At 41.2% G+C, this 16,084-nt stretch overlaps 1 protein-coding gene across 3 annotated transcripts; it reads right to left on the bottom strand.

Moving 5' to 3' along the window:
* Positions 1 to 1,043: 1,043 nt before the first annotated feature.
* CUNH1orf159 (chromosome unknown C1orf159 homolog) lies at positions 1,044 to 14,203 on the bottom strand. 3 transcript variants are annotated; one of them, XM_026051044.1, is made up of 11 exons: positions 14,132 to 14,203; positions 10,927 to 11,028; positions 7,455 to 7,740; positions 7,222 to 7,312; positions 6,910 to 6,985; positions 6,411 to 6,515; positions 5,880 to 5,945; positions 4,959 to 5,093; positions 4,681 to 4,706; positions 4,326 to 4,356; positions 1,044 to 3,616 (listed from the first exon to the last, which is right to left on the bottom strand). In XM_026051044.1, the coding sequence occupies exons 4-11, from the start codon at positions 7,291 to 7,293 to the stop codon at positions 3,519 to 3,521; spliced, it is 609 nt and encodes a 202-aa protein (XP_025906829.1). In that variant the 5' UTR covers positions 7,294 to 7,312; positions 7,455 to 7,740; positions 10,927 to 11,028; positions 14,132 to 14,203; the 3' UTR covers positions 1,044 to 3,518. The 3 variants fall into 3 exon arrangements, with proteins under 3 accessions (XP_025906829.1, XP_025906831.1, XP_025906830.1); XM_026051046.1 differs by lacking the exon at positions 10,927 to 11,028 and having other exon boundaries at positions 7,455 to 7,610; XM_026051045.1 differs by lacking the exons at positions 10,927 to 11,028; positions 14,132 to 14,203 and having other exon boundaries at positions 7,455 to 7,940.
* Positions 14,204 to 16,084: the final 1,881 nt, after the last annotated feature.

Raw genomic sequence — 16,084 nt, 5'->3', positions numbered from 1 at the left:
TCATAAGCATTTATATTTCAAGCTGTTCCCTTTTATTATTTCTCAATCCCCAAGTTTAAGTGGTACTTGAATTCCATATTCACATTCCACTTTCCCACACTGAGCTCAGGAGCCTGGATACCACATCTCACACACATTGCATAGAGGATTTCCCAASCCTTAGCAGGTTCTCCAGCATCTCTGGAAATAATTCTGCTTTTCTGCGAGTTACCTGTTGCAGGTCAATGAGGAAAGCGTGGAGTGTTCGGCTCTCATTGCAGAGCTAGCCCTCTGCTCACCTCGCAGCCCTATGCGGGAAGGCAACGTGCTCCGCTCACTGCAGACTGTTGCCCCGAGTGCGGCGCTCTGGTGCACTCTGGTATCTCTGACAAGAGGGAAAAGAGTGAATCTTTACATGTTAGACTGCCTAACCCTTGTCCAAAGGCAAGAATGTAGTCCCAAATTTCACAATATTCATATCAAACAGCTTCAGGYGCACCAGCTGATGAAAGCTGCCACACACTTCCCATTAGGTCTTGTCTTTTACCACCTTCATATGGCAGCAGAACCTGAACAATTGAGCTAACCTTGAGGAGCCAACCAGCAGAAGGTGCTTTCCAACCCCCCAGCAAGTTTCTAGGATCTCTGCTCCCAGGAAAGCAGGATTCCATGGCCCAGTGACACAAACACACCAGGCCASCAAGTCCAGTGCCACCCTTAGAGGCCACAACCCTCTGCATGTGCAAAAGTGCTGTTTTACCTGGTTCCTTCATGCTCTGCTGTTATGGTGTCCTGCCCAAGGAACCTTCTCCCACCTGAAGCCCTTGGGGACCAGCATCACCTGGGCCACCAATCTCACCAGGCACCTAATTGCTGCTGGCCCAGCAGACTCCTTCCTCAAAGTGTTGGAGGTACCTCCTGCACTGAAAAGRTGCCTTGGTTTGAGTGCTCACACTGCTCCCTTCATTCTCTGCTTGAAAAGAAATGACGTGCAAGGCCTCCACAGTGGTTAAAAAAGCTCAAAGATGTTTATTTTRGCATAATTTAAAAATACACAAATACATTACATATCAATCCCTTGTTTTGGAGTTATGTTATTTAGTTCAGAGCTAAGGGCTTATTCAAGCCTCTTTCTAAACGTTGCTATTTTGGAGGGTCAGAACCAAAACGCCACATTATGTATTTAAGTTGCCAGTGCAAATAAACCAAAAACTGTTCAGACCAGCAGTCCATTGTGTCAAAGAACAATAAACAAACCTGAACATTCTTGGAAAAGAATAAGTAAAAATATCTGCATTTAAGAGACTTTTCTAGAGGAGAAAAAAGAATTGGGAAGAAGATTAGTATTCTGGAAAAAAATTGTCTGCACGGAGGGAGTTAGAGCATTACACATTTGACACTGAACTACATTACAATACCCACTTGAGGGTCAGATAGGGTTTGGACAGATATATATACATGTAACAGTAGTTTGAGATATTTAAGTCCCAGTACAAGAGTGGCACAAATGCTCCTTCAACTTGTGGATAGAAAAAACAGGTTAGCAACGATGTAATTCCAAGATGCATCACTGACAGATTCACAAGCAGCAACTCCCTGCTTTAAAAGGTGCAGTTTCTTGGCATTATATTATTTGCATAGTTACTCCTTTTCCTTAAAGGTTAGGAAATATTCAGCAACTAAGTTCAGGAAAAACCTACTGCCTCCAGATAAATTTCTACCTGTGGAAAATCTCAACAGCACAGAGATAAAAAGACATCAAGATGACTGAGACAAAACTGCAGCCTCCTGAACAGGGAACATATGAAGTATATATCATATCAAAAAGAGTGAAATGTCTCAAATGGAGTTGTCTGCTGTGCTTAGTTTGGTCCACCAGAACAAATTTTGCTTCTCAATGTCATAAAAAGGCAATCTTAAGTATTCTCCATAGAGCAACTCAGGGTTATTTTCAAGTCAGTAGCCCTTGCGTCTTCATGGTGCGTCCCTCATCCCTAGTCTTTGCCCCGGCTTGCCTGGATACTGCAAGAGATCTCATTCCTTCTTAGGAGGTAAAAATAATTACAGCTACACTGAAGCTTGCTTAAAAATAGCTCTATTGGATAAGATGAACATATCCCTTCCTATACCAATTCTGATCCTACTGCTTTTATTGAGCCTGTAACCACAGGGAGAAGAGAATCGACATCTCTGCCCACTCCATAGGGGCATCAGCTCAAGACAGATGCGTTCACATCTGCTGACAGGGTGAATCATTTGTGATCATTACATTCATGTCAGTGGCTGGCGATGAACAGCCACAAAGCCAGTCATTGTAGGAGTACAGCGCCACAACGTAGGAGATAAATCAAAACAGGCAAGAACACCACAGACAGAATGGAACACTYAGAAATAATTTCACATGTGGTGACAGTAACACTTCAACTGATTCAGCAGCTTCAAATTTCCACTTATTTCCCACTCTCAGGCCTATACCAGTGTGCTCATCATGATCATATAAGGGCTCATGTGGCAATAGGCAACCCCACCAAAACACAGCTTGGTTCAAAGACAACCTAAGCAAAAAAAAATATTAATTACAGCTACCTAGTTTCCAGGTCAAGTGCACTGCACCATTGCCATAAGAAGAGTGAGGTCAACCACCTGAGATGTCAGGCATGTTAATAAAGAGCTTGGCTAAAAAAAACCCTTATTGCATCAGCAGGAATTCACCTGATCTTCTCAGTTCACACTCACTGACATATCTAGAAGATGCACAGCTATCCTCCAGGAAGTTTGATTTCCCTTGAGCTGCTTTGARGAAAATAAGCTACTGAAGACCATCTACACACAGCAGACATAGCAGCCTATCCATTACAAAACCATAAAAAATGGCTTTTTAATTCAGGGACCAAGCTGAAACCATTGGAAAAGCTATCCAGCAAATTCACACACTTTGGGTCAGATCCACACCGATCACAGCCTTCAAGAGTGATGAGAACAGTATCTGGATGGTTAAAAAACAAGGGCACTCAGTATCAGAGGCTGATGCTGATACTCCAAGAGGCATCAGTTTTTGCATCAAAAGAATACTGCATTTTAAGTATTATGTTCTCCTACAACRTTAAAGCAGTGGCACTTAGTGTTAACACTTACAGTGGGGCCATTCRAAGAAGCCCACACCCTTGAGAAACTCCAACATTTTGTGCTGATCTGCAGCGCCAAGACATTCGGCTCTGAGGACAGAGAACGTGGCACAACACAGGAGGAAAAGCTTGCCCAAACTGAAACCAAGGGCAGATACTTTACAGATTTCAAAACACAGCATCTGTAGGAGACAAACCAAACCACAGAGCTGGAATAGTGCACTTCAAGCCCACCAAAGCAGTTCACAGAACTGGATGCATCTTTACACGAGTTCATTTCTCTATTAATATTTGGCACAAACCCCTCAATGCTGTCATTTGGCRTGCATTTAGGTCAGCTGCTTGTGATGTTTTCCTGGCACTTCAGTGGATTTAGAACATTTCTTCAACACAGTCCTCAGTTAAGAATGAAGGCTAAACATTGCTGACCCTCGTTTCTCCAGAAGAGATGATAGCAGAGGTTGCAGATGTCACTAGTGACCTTTCCCTTCGGATGTATCGTGGCTTCCGAACTGCAATGGTTGGCAGAGACATCATTAACATATAAACATAGGTTCATAACCATGCCTTTATCATTAATTTATTATACAACACCTCAAGCAACAATTYGCAAGCAGCAAATTTTATACTTCTCAAATACATTCATTTATAGAAACTATGAAGATCTATGGAAGAAAATTAAGCAAAGCTGATTAGGTGAAGTGTTCTCCAAGAACTAAATTTCCACCTGCGTTTAAATGCTTATTAAAACCCACCTAGCCACCTACAAACAGCCCACGTAACGCACAGTGCTGAATATTGTTTAGTGTGTTGTTTCTAGACACTTGATAGGCTTCATATCAGTGAGCCTGAACCAACTTACTCAGCACTTGTAAAAATATTCCAAGCAAGTTTTCTTAGCTTTCTCTATCCTATCTTAATCCTGTAAATTTTCTCTATCCTAACTAGCAATGACAAACTTTAACACAAACTGCTTATCCTCTATGTCTTAATTAAAGCAATAAATCCTATCAAGAACTGGACAGATTTCATTGGATTTCTGGCCCCTCAAGAGATTACACAGTTCTATACCAGGCTTCACAGATAATTGTTTTGGCTTGCTGTATATTCTTAGCATACCCATTTTGGGATAGTTTTCCTGCCTGCAATAATGAGATGCCAAAAAGAGAATCTAATAGAGAAAATATTTGCAGCAAAACGCCCCAGAGAACAGTTCCTCACCTGAAGAGGCAGGGGGAGGTATCATGGATGCCTGCATAACAGAAGAATGATCAAGTCAAACAATGTACCTTTTGTTCTCAGTCTCTTGAGATTTTAAAACAATATAGGTGCATTTTATGTTCCAATAATTCTTAGTGTGCAAATAGTCTTTCTTGGATAATCTAGCTCAAGAGAATCCACATGGTCATTATTCATCTTTTTTGCTTTTCTCCATTTGGACAAAGAACCCAAAGACATGGTTTTATTTCAGTTTCACACATCAGATTAGGTAGCTCTACCATGAATAGTTAAAAATAAGTTATTGCACACTAGGCAGTTTATGCTTATTTATATTAAGAAGATAGATTTTACTTACTGTTTCACTAGGCTGGAGAACAGATGCTAAAAGAGAGAAAGAGACTAATCATCATTAGTTCAGAAGATTAGAACTGCTAGCTTTCTATAAACATATGTACAACAGAATAGTTCTATTAATAGAAAAAGGTTTTGTCACAAGCAATGTCCTTGAAATAAATGGGGATTATTAAATTCTATTAAAATGTGTTGTATGTAAAAGGCACCAGGGCTTTTTGTTTGAAGCTCAAAGGTCAAAACTTTACAGGTGGAACAGACAATTACTTGGAGGTATTTTACCTTTGTTTCTTCTGTAGAAAACATTAGGAAGTTTATTGGCACGTTTGAGGTAGAAGAAAGAAGCAACAGACAGAATCAGGAATAAACTGATGAAAAATGTTCCCACAATGAGGGAGGCTGCCACTTCTGGGCCCCCTGTAAAAATCACAGAAAATACTTTTGTCAACTGGGAATCTCATCCCCTTTTTATAGAACTTTCAAGATCAGTGCCAGCAGAAACAAAAATAGCAAGTATTTTAAGAAACAGAAGATGTTTATAATCTCATTACAGACAAACCAAAACAACAGATTTTTCTAACAAGCTCTTCTTGAGAAGTTCACAGTCTGAGCAGCAAGACATGCTCCAGCTCAAGTGTATGCAGATGACAAGACAAATGTTTSAAAGGGATCAGCAGTACCAAACTTCAGCTTGGCTCTATAGCCTTCTATTAAGGGGAGTGGTGTTAAAACACTTGCTCTGTGTCACCTCATTCTGCATTCTAACTCCAGCTGAAGTGTACAATGATACAAATGGAGATTATTTAGATGGTATTAGCTACCTGTGTCAAGCAAATATTTTTCRAGAGATTAAGTGACTGGTCAGCAGTGATAAAAAACCTATCTATAGAAAGGCTAATCAGATTTCAGTCATGTAACGGGTGTGTAGTGTTGTCTCAYTCCATAAGAACAAAACTCTTGCTGTATAAGGTTCAAAAAAATCAAGCTGACTATTTCTGAAACCCCAGGACTGGGGCAAGAAATCACTTCAAAACAAGTATAACAGRACAAAAGTACCTCATGAAGTGGTACCAAACAAAAAAATACCAAGTAAATTTTTAAGGTAAGTGCCTTTCTTTACAACTTGCAAAAGATTCTTGCTGAGCAAAACAAGTAAAAATGGCTGTTATCCACCCATTATATATTTCATTTCTATTTACTTACCTATATTCTGTATGAAGGGAGTTACGGTGCTTATATTCATTTGAAAATTCATTCCTCTGATACCAGCTGTAATAAGTTTTTAAAGCAAAGTATTACCATTACTGAGCATTTGAGAACTTAATATTACTTTTTCAATTTCAGAAAAGCAGACACCATGATTTGTCCAGAAAAAAACTATCAATTGATGTGTTCCAGAAAGTTGCATCAAATTTCTTACTTGAAAGCAAGCACATGTACTTAACTGACAAATAAAAAAATTCACATACAAAATTATATATTTTCCAGTGAACTCAAGTACATGATGAGCTGCTTGTGCCCTGAAGTCCCTAGCAAGTGCCCTTTTCTAAAAGCAGAGACCAAAGCATTCTGGAAATTCAGTGTTTATATTTGCATGATTTTGTAAAGATGGAAAAGAGATTCTGAAATATTCAACTACTACTTCAAAATGCAGTCTTTACTAGACTATGTATTCAAGAGGAGATCTCACTACCAAAAGACTCCCATGGAGATAAAGAGSTGGTAAAAACTTACTATTTCTGCAATCAGTCAGATTGTAAACAGGTGCAACAGGAAGAGTTTCATTTTTGCATTTAATGCAGCTACTACTACCATCCTCATTCCAYCGCCTGTAACAACCTGCACAAGAATAAGACAGAACTGAAAACAGCAAGTTCACTGTTTCACTGAAGCTATTCTTACTGCTCTATTAGGTACACTTTATTTTCCCGTCATGCCTATTATATGCACTAGCTTTTACCTAACCCAAATGCACTAAATAAAAAGGCAAGAAAAAAAACACAAAAGAAACAAAAAACCAGCTTAGTGATAAAAGTCTATTCTGCTATTCATGCACGGGCAACTTTTATGACTCATAACTGGCAATACTTGTGTGCATTTAGAGGAATAAAGACCTCAGCATTCACATGCACCAATTAAGTTTTTTCCCTCCATAGCACATAATCGGGTGCTGTATTTTGGTGCTAGCTATCAAAAACAATCTGAAATTTCATTGAACAATGATACACTATACCTGGACTGCACTGGTTGGTTACAGGGCAGGAACTGTTTGTATCCCACACATCCACACAACATTCTGTCTCCGAAACCTAAAAAAAATGAGTTACAATACATTCCCCAAAGTTCTTGGCTTCACTAAAATAATTCAGGAACAACTAACAGAGAATACAGAAGAATAAAGTGTAACTACAGATAATACTTGTAGGAACTTGTGTTTATTTTTTCCCCTTGAATCAGAAAGCCTTCTATAAATTGCAGTTATGAAGGGGAAAAATCTGACACTGGTTTTCAGAGTACTTAGCATCATAAAGCAAGAAGCACCTACCAAACTCTCAGTAGATTTGCTGGCAACTTCTGCCACAAATTTAGTTAAGAGAAGGACATATGGCACCTCCATGCCCAGGGATGACAGAGGTCTAAAGAGGGAAAGAAATCAGAAGGGCTTATTAATGACAGAGAAATTAGGCTTACCCTYTGCAAAGAAACTTCTGCCAAAACATTTGTTTTATTTGAACTGCAAATGCCTCTAATTAAGTATGCCAAAGGGGAATGACTTACCTCGCTTAAAGGTACAAACGTGAGACATTCAGAATTTTCCCTCCAGCTGCAGAGGGGCAGGTTTCTGGCAATGGCAGCCTGTAGTTGCTAAGAAACAGCGAGCCTTATCAGCGTGYTCCAAGCAGGGCGATGCAGGGGCTATTCCACACCCAGGAGCTAGAAATCAATGCGATTGCAAGAGAACAGTCACTGCCTGGCACCGAAGCTGATAAGGCTCCMGCGGTTACTCCTCGGGCTGCAGCATTGAGCTGGGATGGATTTGCATCAGCACAGAGAGCAAGGCACTCTGAAAAGACAATACTGCAATTAAGTTTTCCCATAACATAGTTATGAGGCATTAATGAAGTCAGCCTGGTAATAGCAAGACCTCTTAATTGTCTGAAAACAGTTCTTATCAGTCTAGAAGAGAATACAGGCTGTTACACACCTCAAGCTCTCCCCTACCCCCAAAACACACACTCTTTTCCCCCCATATAACCATTCAAATAATCCAAAGCAATTTATTAAATTGCTTTGAAAAAACACATTTCTTTCATCCATTCGCATTGTCCAGACACTTCCAATATCAACACTGTAATATGTAGGAGACCCGTCTCCTTGTCGATGTTGTTGAAATCCACATCCACTTTCTCCAGCTACTTTACATGCAGCCTGGCAGCTTTAGAAAAACAGTCTCTCATATTATAAATAAAACATGGGAACAGCCAACACCCTTTAACTGAGGCTTAGTAAGAGGAAATTGTTATAAAGGAAGCCTGCAAGCTGTATGGGAAAACTGTCAGTGGCTTTCATAAACAGAAATGTTACTTTTATTTTTATAATAAAAACAGCGATGAGTTTTAAGTTACTGTAAAATATGTAGCATAACCCCTGGTAAGTTGCTTGTTGAAGAAAAACTAGAAATCAATGGTGTGATCAATGATATTCAGTTTCTGAAGTCACTGACACATATCCTGTTGCCTCAACTTCAAAATATAATTAGTTCAGCTTGGTAGCGAAAATTGTCTTCTGCTGCTCAGACAGCTCTAAGACCAAGGGCTGGAAGTTTTGAAAACCAAACTCCACTTAGTGCTATAGGTAATTGCTACAGCTGAAGATCTGGGCAGAGCAGAAGCAGATCACTGTCACACTCTATTTTGATTTAAACCTAACAGTGCATGTCAAGTCATCAAGTTGATGATCCATAATTTCATTGGTTCCCATTTACATACGTATGGGCCTGCAGCAAGGCTGATGCTGAAAAGCATGGCCAAAAATGGGAGTGGAAAGATCAGCTTTGAGAAATGTTTTAGAAGGACAAAAAAAGTACATTCCTAACCCACAATTAGCTTCACAAATTACTGCCCGAAAAACATCAAGGTGTTATTTTTCAGCAATGTGTGGGGTGGGAAGATATCTCCAATGCAAACATCTGTTCTAATACAAAGGTGATGACATCTGGCAGACGGAGAGATAATTTTTCTATAGCACAATGCACAGCCTCAGAAGCCAAGAACTCCTGGACTGTAGCTTTGATGGCACCACTTTCTCCTGCAAATATAAGCAAAATAGAAGTTATTTATGACTTAAGTGGCTGCAAATGGAGGCATTGCACTTAGCTGGACAGAGCTTTCTGTCTGTATATCTTATTATGCAAGTGCTTGTATAAATGTTATGAAGAATTTTGTGCTAATTACATGGGTGCAATTTTCTTCAGTGAMGTTTTCTTCCTCTTTATGYCTTCGTACTAAGGGTTTAGTAACCTTTAGAATTTTAGGGTTTTTTCAAAGCAGTGCAGCAAAAATCAACATTCAAACAACCTCAAGAATGTGCATATGGATGGATGTATTTTAAAACACATTCACAGCTCGTCTTGCCACCTATCAGTTTTCCACGTCCCATTTTCAAAAATGGGATTTTGCTTCTTGGTTGAGAAAAAGTTTCCTCTAAGGAAAACACTCACTGTCGGTAAAGTCATTTATGGATAAACTTCATCACTTTGGACACTATGCACAAATTCTGTCAATATTTGATTATAATAACTGTAAATGCTGGGAAAAGAAATGCAATTTGTTTAAAGTAGTATATTCTTGTTGTGTAGAAAAATACCTGTATTCAGGAACAAGTCATGCTAAATAAACAAAAAGATTTGTGAAACCAGCCACTGCCAAAATTCCCAGTCATCCTTTGTAAATGTAAATAGCCAAACCCCATAAGCTCGACATCAGCTGCCTTTCCACTTCTGAAACAAATTAAATTACTAATCAACAAGAGCATTACATCTGAGGACAGATATTTGTTCACAGCCACTAGTGATTGCAGCAAACCAGAACGCCCTGCGGCTGTTCCAGCAGAAATAGGACACAAGAGCTAACTGTCCTCAAATCAGAGACTCAATATATTTTATTTCTATTTTCTTTTTTTTTTAAATACATATTTTGTTTGGACCAGTTTTAAGTGCAGGAAAATCAAAGGAGAGGTGAACAAACTTAAAACTTGCAAACTACTAAAYAGCATATTACATTAATTTACATTTATTACCCAAGCCACCCTACGATATCCTGCTCAATTATCTTTCAGATGATGAAAATCAGAGACCAATAACATAATATATAAAATACTATCCATCTGAAGGAGGCAGAAAGACATGAATTCACACATGGAAGACTATATTTATATTTTCATTTAAGGTAATGCCCATGAGAGGAGGATTAGAACACGCAACCTCTGTTTCTGCACATGCAGTGCTCAAAGCTGGGTTGCGCTAGAGCTCAATGGGCTAAAAGGGTTTTTTTGGCTTGGAAATCAAAGGACAAAGCACCAAACAGACCAGCAAGGAGGGATTTGTACTATGGATTGGCCTCTCCTAACCAAAACATGGAAAAAAGACCATTTGTTTTACAGCTTGCCAACCACAAGCAAAACATAACTTTTTTTATTGCCAAACTGAACCATATATTGTGTTGTAATTTTAACTTTAAAAAGGAAAGGGTCTTATCTACAGCCTCCTTTACAACRCCGCGGAATGAGGTAACCAAAGTTCTGATCAGAGCAAGTCGTACATGAAAACAASTTTACAAGTTTAAAAAGAAAACTACAGCTGCACATAAAATATGCTTTATTTATGTTTGGCAGCATTTTTCCCTTCAGATTAAGAGCATCATAATGCCACACACAAACCAAAGTCCAAATTAGAAAGTACTTACGCTGTAGATGCCAGCACAGTTTTGAAAACAGAGCTATTTTAACTCAAAAAAAGGGATTCCACACCAAACAAATCTCAAATCCCTTGCCAGGGCTACAATACACAAATAGAAACATTGCAGTGGTAGTTTTGCCATTCACTTCTTTTGAAAGGGTATCGCCCTCATTCTGCCACAGGGTTTCTCAGCTCTGACGGGCCTTGAATTAATCATGACAAATAACGAGATTGGAAGAGACAAGATGCTGCTCCACAAACCACACGCTTGTCGAGGCCTCAACTCTCACTTACCAGCGCGCAATATTGCACCTTCCTGAGAGCTGAACACTTCTCCTATGTGGTTTACTACTAATTTCTCATTGACTCATTCTCCAGTGTTCCCCGGTGATGAGTCTGCAAGCAGAAGAATAGGTGTGGGCTGTGTTTAAAACAAACCTTTATAAAGCAAAGCAGAAGCGGGACTCGTTTTTCCAGCTTTAACAGAAAGCCRAGATAAGAACTGCTCCTCCTGGCACCATCACGGAATGATTAGTTTGAAAAAAGGGCACCAAGCAGCAATTAAAAAGACACACCACACATTCGAGGCAATTAAAAGACTTGCTCTAAGGTAAGATTTGCTTAAAAATCAGCTATGTACGTGGAACGTGCCTGGGACTGAAGCTCAGACTGGCACAATTCGGGTGCCCAAGGAAAGATGGGCTGGAAACTCCATCCAGGCACAGGCCCGGCAGCACAAGCCTGGATTAGTTGTTTTTCCTTTGGAATTTAACCCCAAAACAAGTTCCAGGTGGCCAGACTGCACTGCAGCTTATCGGGGAGGGGGTAACCAGTTTTTAATCACCTCTTTCTCCACGGCGAATAAGTTGCAAATAGGGGGAAAGAAAGAAAACAGCAGAAACCGCTTAAAACGTGCAAGGAACCGGGAGCCTCGGATGAGCCGAGGGAGGAAAGGGCACCGTCTCCCCACAGCCTGCGGCCGCCGCCGCCCCCGGCGCCGGGACGGGGCGTTTTCCTCCCGGGACTCGCCCCCCGCCACCCCCGCGTCGCCCCTTGGCTACAGGCCTCACGAAGCCGCCGCCGCCCGCGGCCTCCTCACCTGAGGAAACGGCCCCCGGCGGCGCCCGCGGCAGGTTCCCTTTCGTACCCCCCGCCCTCAGGCGGCGCGCTGCCCGCGGCGCCCCGCCTCACGACGGGACTTGTAGTTCTCTCCAGGCCGCCGCGCTTCGGGCTCCAGGCAACAGGCCGGCGGCGAGAACTACAAGTCCCAGCAGGCCTCGCGCATCKCCCTACCTGCGCCCTCCTCCCCGCAGGTAAACCCCCTTCCTCAGCCCGCAAGCGGAGCGCGTTGGACAGCGCCGCCCGCCTGCGGTGCCTTCTGGGAAAGAGAGTTCAGGACCTGAAGGCGAGGGGAGAAACGGCTAGTAGTAGCACTACAACTCCCAGCGCGCACCGCGCGGGCGCGGCCATTTTGAGCGTTGCTTGGCGACAGAGACGCCCCAGGAGGAGTTGCGGAGGGTGGGTGCAGCATGGAGGCAGGAGACAAAGAAGGGCCCAAAAATCATAAAATGATGGTTGGAAAAGACCTTCAAGATCGAGTCCCCTGCCTAGAAAAGGCCAATGGCTCCATGAGAACACATGGGGTGCCGAATTGGGGGGGGAACACCTGTTCCCCCATCCACTGAGTCATCCATTAAACAGCAGATGTCATGACTAAAAGTATATCATTAAAGATTTATCAGGATAAGGAATGGAAAGATGTTTGCCTAAGCATCATGCCTCACCCCATTAATTACTGCTGAAATATAGTAGAAAGGGTAGAATCTCTTGGCATAACTAGGGCTTGAARCAGATGACAAGATAAAAAGCTGCATTTCTACTCTGAAATCTAAGCCTTCATTAAAGAAACAAGTTTCTAGCTCTTGAAAAGGTGAATTAAAATGTGATCCAAGGAAAATTTACATTCTACAGCAGGCCTAAAGTATAAAAAGTTATACACAATGTCAAATGCCATTCAGAGAAAAAAGGATTCTCCAGAATAATTTTAAATAAAAGATTCAAAATATATAAATTCCATGAAACTTGCCTTCTTTTGCACCATATACAGAGCTTTTTTGCAGGAAGRAAAAGATTAATTTGTTCACTAGAAGTTGAATAAAAATATCTACCAATAAAATTCTTATTCAGATTTGCTGAGTATTTATGTCACTTTGCAGCAGACCACAACCTTTTACTAATTCCATAACCTGGATACCTCATGAGAAATGCAGCTTATTGTGCATTTTTAAGTAGGTGCAATGCCTGAGAGAGAAACCCCAAACCTTAGAGATGTTTGCAATCTTCACTTGTATAGAGATCCATGATACACAAAACGCACTTTCCAGTGGAAAAAAGACRGAGTAGCTCAAGGGCTTTCTCATAATCCAGTGCTTTTTATCAGGAGGTCTTTCCCCATTTTGTGTCATGTACACAGAAGACTTCATGAGTCACAGAAAGCAACTCAAAATTCAATACTTAGATTTCCCCAAGGGAACAGAAAGCATTGGACACCCTTTGAGGGAACAAGCTCGCTCAGAGTTATCAAAAGGACCCAAGAGAAACACCGAGCAAAAAAAGAAWAAAGAAAAAAAAATTTAGCTCCCTCTGTCCTTTAAAGCATTGGAAAAAAATGGACTGTTTCTGAAAAAAAAGCAAAACAAAGGAAGTAACAAGGAAGCAAATTTGCGCAACAGGATTTCCTCTGAAGAGGCTTCTACGAGGCTGGGTAGTTTAATGGCTATCCTTTTTACAGGCTTATTGAGCTTTAAGTTTCTGCCATTTATTAAGCTGCCCCTGAGGACTTGCATTTTTCCTCTCCTGAGCAAACAGTTGATAATTTTAAATACCTTTCTCATACCCCAGAAAACACAGCAGACTTCAAAAAGTAAAACAAGAGCTGCAGAAAGAGTAAAGAGGCTGGCTTATGCTTTTATCTTTTTCATTATAGGGAATATTTCCCATAGTTTTTTTTTAAGAGGAGCAGCACATAACACTCAACATGTATCTGTGCACTGAAACTCTTCATTAAAGCCCAGAGCAAATTTCTTTCAGCTCTTCTCACAGCTGGAAGAYTAATAGAATTTGTCTAGCAAAAACTACCAGTTTTTCCTATAAAACCTTGCTTTTAAATATCCGWCTTTTACCACAAATTCAGTTTTAAGCTGTTGTCCTTAAAAATAAAGGAAATCCCTTACTAGCATAAAAATTCACATTTGCATTTAAAGCAGTTTAGCTGGTGGCAAGAGAGGCTCATAAAAATAAGCTGTTCACCAAGTTTAGCTCCCCAATACCCTTACTAAATGGAAAACACTTTCCCTTGAAAAAATTAACCAGGATAACATTATTTTCCAGAAAACTCTGCTCCGGGACATGATTTCCAGGAAGAGAATTTCCATTTCTGTAATTCAGACCTTCACATGCAATGCATTATCAAACAAGAAAAAACACAAATGCAACTCACTTTCCTCAAGCTCGTCTTCTGACACTCCCTATTAGCACTATTCTCTCCTCAGCTCACACAAGAAAAAGGCAAGAATAAGGAAAAACTCAGAGCTTTGGGCTTTCCTATTTATACTCTGCTGCTCCTCCTCAATTAACAGCTAATTAACGAGCACACCTGCAGGAGTTTGCTCTGCTCTGGAATGTTTTTAACCCTGTGTTGACATTGTAATAAGCAAAAGATGCAATGATATACCTTTTTTAATGATTTTTTTTTTTCTCTTTTATTTAACGGCTAATAAATCTGACACATGTATCTCCAAATTTCTTGGTCTGGGTGAGGGGAATAGAGGAACCAGCAATTTTCCTGACCTCAACTCATGGTTGTAAAATCTGTATTAAATAATTTTTGTCCCTAGGAAATAACATTTGTGATTTCCCACTTGTTGAGTCCATTGCATTCACACTGGTACATTAAATAGTAGGAGGACTTTCACCTTCTTGACTGTTAAGCCAAGTTGAAAGAGGTCCCTTGTAACAAGCCACATTTTGCCATAAACAATCTGCAAAAAACAGCGTTGCTTGTTTGTCTTTGGGGTGGGTGTTTGGGGTAGGGGAAGAGCAGTAAGATCAAAAGCCCTGAATCAAAATATTCCATACAGAAAAAAATAATTTCCCAAGCAAAACATGTTTGGAGCCTATCGTGTGTTTAATCTCTCAGACTGTACATTGAATAGCTCTTCTTTTCCTTTCTGTGTCACTGTAAGTGCTGTCAGATATGCTAAGGCTTTCTGTGTGCCTTATAACTCACCACCTGTGAGCATTTCTGTTAAAAAAATAAAAATTGCTGCATGTTGTCTCTGTTACCAATAATAAGAACAATGTTTTTTAAAGAAGCACCATGGAGATGACCCGTCTCTTCTAAAAGGGCTTCATCTTTCCTTTCTAAAGTGACAATGCAAGTGGCACAGCACTATCTCCGCCACTGAGGAGGCACCGAGCTCCTGCTTTTATGATATTTGAGCCTGTTTCCAGACCGATAATTCTCTAACGAGCTCAGCACTGCTTTTGTGCCGCGTTTGAGCCATGCAGGAATAGGTGCTGCTGGGTGAGGAAGGCAGGTCTGYGTCATCCGTAGCGTTTGAAGAACACGTAAAACAAACCTGAATGATATTCGCAGCAAAAAGGCGCATATTCACAGCAGAAAGGAGCATATAGCAAAGCCTTGTTGCTTTCTGGGGAGAGCACGGCAGAGAGCTGAAGGACACGCTTGATCTTGGAGGTTGCTGAGAAGGTTCGTCACTGTGACCCGTTCTGAGGCTGTGGACTCCTGCGGGGTACAGAAGGCAAAGTGAGTCAGCTAAGAGCGCACTATTTATAACCTGAAAAAGGGCTGTCTTGTAGAGAAACCAGAGATCGCAGGGTGTGCACGCTTCCCACAGGCACCACGGAGAAACCAGTCCCTCATCCCCATCAGAACATGCTTGGTCTGGTGGGAAGCAACGCATGGGAGTCAAGGTATGGTACACCACAAAATGCCCCAGATCAGATGCAGGAGYGTCCCAGCACGTCCCTCCTGGTAGGATGTGTCTGATGGCGCTGGTCCTGCTGTGCAGATGCAACTTGTGTCCGTCACAGTTCAGATTTGGAAGAGGGGAACGGGAGAATTTAGCCAGCAGAGGGCAGAGGGCAGGTGGCTCCGTAAGAAAAAGGCGCTGGAGATGCAAGGTGGCCTGTAGACATGCAGTTCTCATCTCTGACATCATGGCCATTTCCCAAGCTCGCCGTGTCACTGCACAGCGCGCGGAAATGAGTAACACTGCAGCAGCAATCATGGGAGCAATTAATTACGTGTTGGTGAGAACTCAACATCGCCTTCCCCTTTGCTTCTGCTGCTGGCTCCTCCAGTCCTGTTTCTCTCACCAGCGAGTTGCTGTGACTGTAGCCACCTTTGGGCTTCTCCACGCTTATCCTA

The sequence above is a fragment of the Nothoprocta perdicaria genome, unplaced genomic scaffold (genome assembly GCF_003342845.1).
Source record: "Nothoprocta perdicaria isolate Ctin4 unplaced genomic scaffold, notPer1 scaffold_72, whole genome shotgun sequence".
Classification (NCBI taxonomy): Eukaryota; Metazoa; Chordata; class Aves; order Tinamiformes; family Tinamidae; genus Nothoprocta; species Nothoprocta perdicaria.
The sequence above is the reverse complement of the archived record's forward strand: the minus strand, read 5'-3'. Positions and strand labels throughout refer to the sequence as shown.